We start from the raw sequence: 1,871 nt of genomic DNA, 5'->3' as shown, positions 1-1,871 counted from the left end.
GATGTTATTAAGTCGTTATGATACAAAAATGAAACACAGATAACATAACTTACAAAATAAAATTATAAATTTCTAATACATCGTTTGATCCACGTATAATAGGACTATATTCCTTTCTGCAAATGGCTGATTTTAATTTAAAATGGAAGATATATTTTTAAATTCTAACGTTCACTCTAGAACTAGTAACTGTAAGAGAAATAACAAGTTCTCAAACATCATTCTCGATATCATCACCTTGAAGATGAATCTGTGAACTAAACAAAAGTAATAAGAGAAATGAGTTTAATATTTTATAAGTCATAAAACAACTATAGATCTTTATGTAATTAAAATCTAATGATTGTAATTTAGCTATCAATTGTAAAATAGAAGGAATACATATGTTACTATTCGCTAAGCTTCGTGCTCGACGGCAAATATGTAATATCAAACTCTTAATTATTAGAAGTTAATAAATATTATACAGAGGCTCCCAGAGGTAGATTTTGTTCGATGCTATTTACTTCTAAAAATTGGATAGGGAAAATTGAGATTTAAAGACTCAAATCGTGTCAAACAATTGTTAGAAACCCTCAAATAATTTTTTTCTGGTAAAACAGTTCAACATATTAAGGATGTCTTTCTTCATTGCTACTTAGCAGTTTCCAAGTTAGAAGTACTTCAATTGTTCACAAAACGATACGAGATATGTAATTATAGTATTAGAAACATATGGGAATTAGTGGGAAGTATGGTATTGAACTAGGACGTGAATGTATTAATAATGACATTTAGAGATCAGTGAAGAGAAGATTTCTTCTAGGGTGACATTTTTCTTTATTTTTTATAATTCTCTTGGGTCTTATGAATTGAGCAATAAGAGGTTAATCTGATGACAGATAAGTATAAAAATTTAGAATATCTAACTGTCTTCTGATTCAGAATCTTCCATTCACCAGCGTCATGGTGTTCAACAAGAACCCTGTATGGTAAGTTTGCATTTTTCACTTTCGTTAATTGATACAATTGTACATAAGTGTATTATTTTACATTATAATTATTCAAAATTTATTAGAAACCAGTTTGATATGAACTCTTTGGTGACATAACTACTGATATTCTATATTCTCGTTAAAGCAAACTTAACGCTTAATATTTTGGTAAAATTACTAGAAACATTTTAATTAACACTAAAATAACACGCTTAGGATTTAGACCTTCAAACTTTACAAAAGACACTTTCGTTTATTTGCAGATGCCAATAACCATGTTTTTATCACTTCCATCTGCTGTATTAGTAACATTGCTTCTAGCTACTTCATGTTCTTCCCAGTTAAGTGAAAAACGTGGTTTTACTGACCAAGGATGTATGGGAACTTACGACAGTAACAAGCTTGCTCGGCTGAATAGGATCTGTGAAGAATGTTATAATGTTTACCAGGTTCCGCTCATTCACAAATCCTGCAGGTGATTTTTAAAAACTGGTTATTATAGAACTTTAATAACTTGACAGAGTCTCAAAAAGTCTAGTGTATACAGCCTTCGACTTTCACTCTGGGGGTTATGATTTGAAATTGCTCTTACCTGACATGCTCGTCCTATATGGGTTTTTCTCGATAACCACCAAGGTATAAAATATCTATCCTTACAATATTTTGGCCCATATACTTCGGACTAAAGTCATAAGAACTTAATACTAGGTGGAAATAAATAAAATCCATGCATGTTTTGTGACTTGTAACAGTAAAATAATCTGAAGTTTGATCAATATTCAGTATTAAATTCCATACTAATCTTGTTATAATATTCTATTGAAACATATAAGAGAAATATATTAAGAGATATCAGAAAAGGAAGTAAAGACAGTTTTATAGAGATGATGTCATGTT

At 29.9% G+C, this 1,871-nt stretch overlaps 1 protein-coding gene across 1 annotated transcript in view; it reads right to left on the bottom strand.

The window, feature by feature from the left end:
- LOC143225567 (crustacean hyperglycemic hormones-like) overlaps window positions 1–1,573 on the bottom strand; it is a 4,860-nt gene extending 3,287 nt beyond the window's left edge. Inside the window, exon 1 of the mRNA XM_076455298.1 lies at window positions 1,567–1,573. Coding sequence (XP_076311413.1) covers window positions 1,567–1,573 — 7 coding nt within the window. The remainder of the gene's footprint in view (window positions 1–1,566) is intronic.
- Between the last annotated feature and the right edge of the window lie 298 nt (window positions 1,574–1,871).

This window comes from Tachypleus tridentatus, chromosome 1 (genome assembly GCF_004210375.1).
Source record: "Tachypleus tridentatus isolate NWPU-2018 chromosome 1, ASM421037v1, whole genome shotgun sequence".
In the NCBI taxonomy this organism is placed as follows: Eukaryota; Metazoa; Arthropoda; class Merostomata; order Xiphosura; family Limulidae; genus Tachypleus; species Tachypleus tridentatus.
Note: the sequence above shows the minus strand (reverse complement) of the source record. Positions and strands in the feature narration are given on the sequence as shown.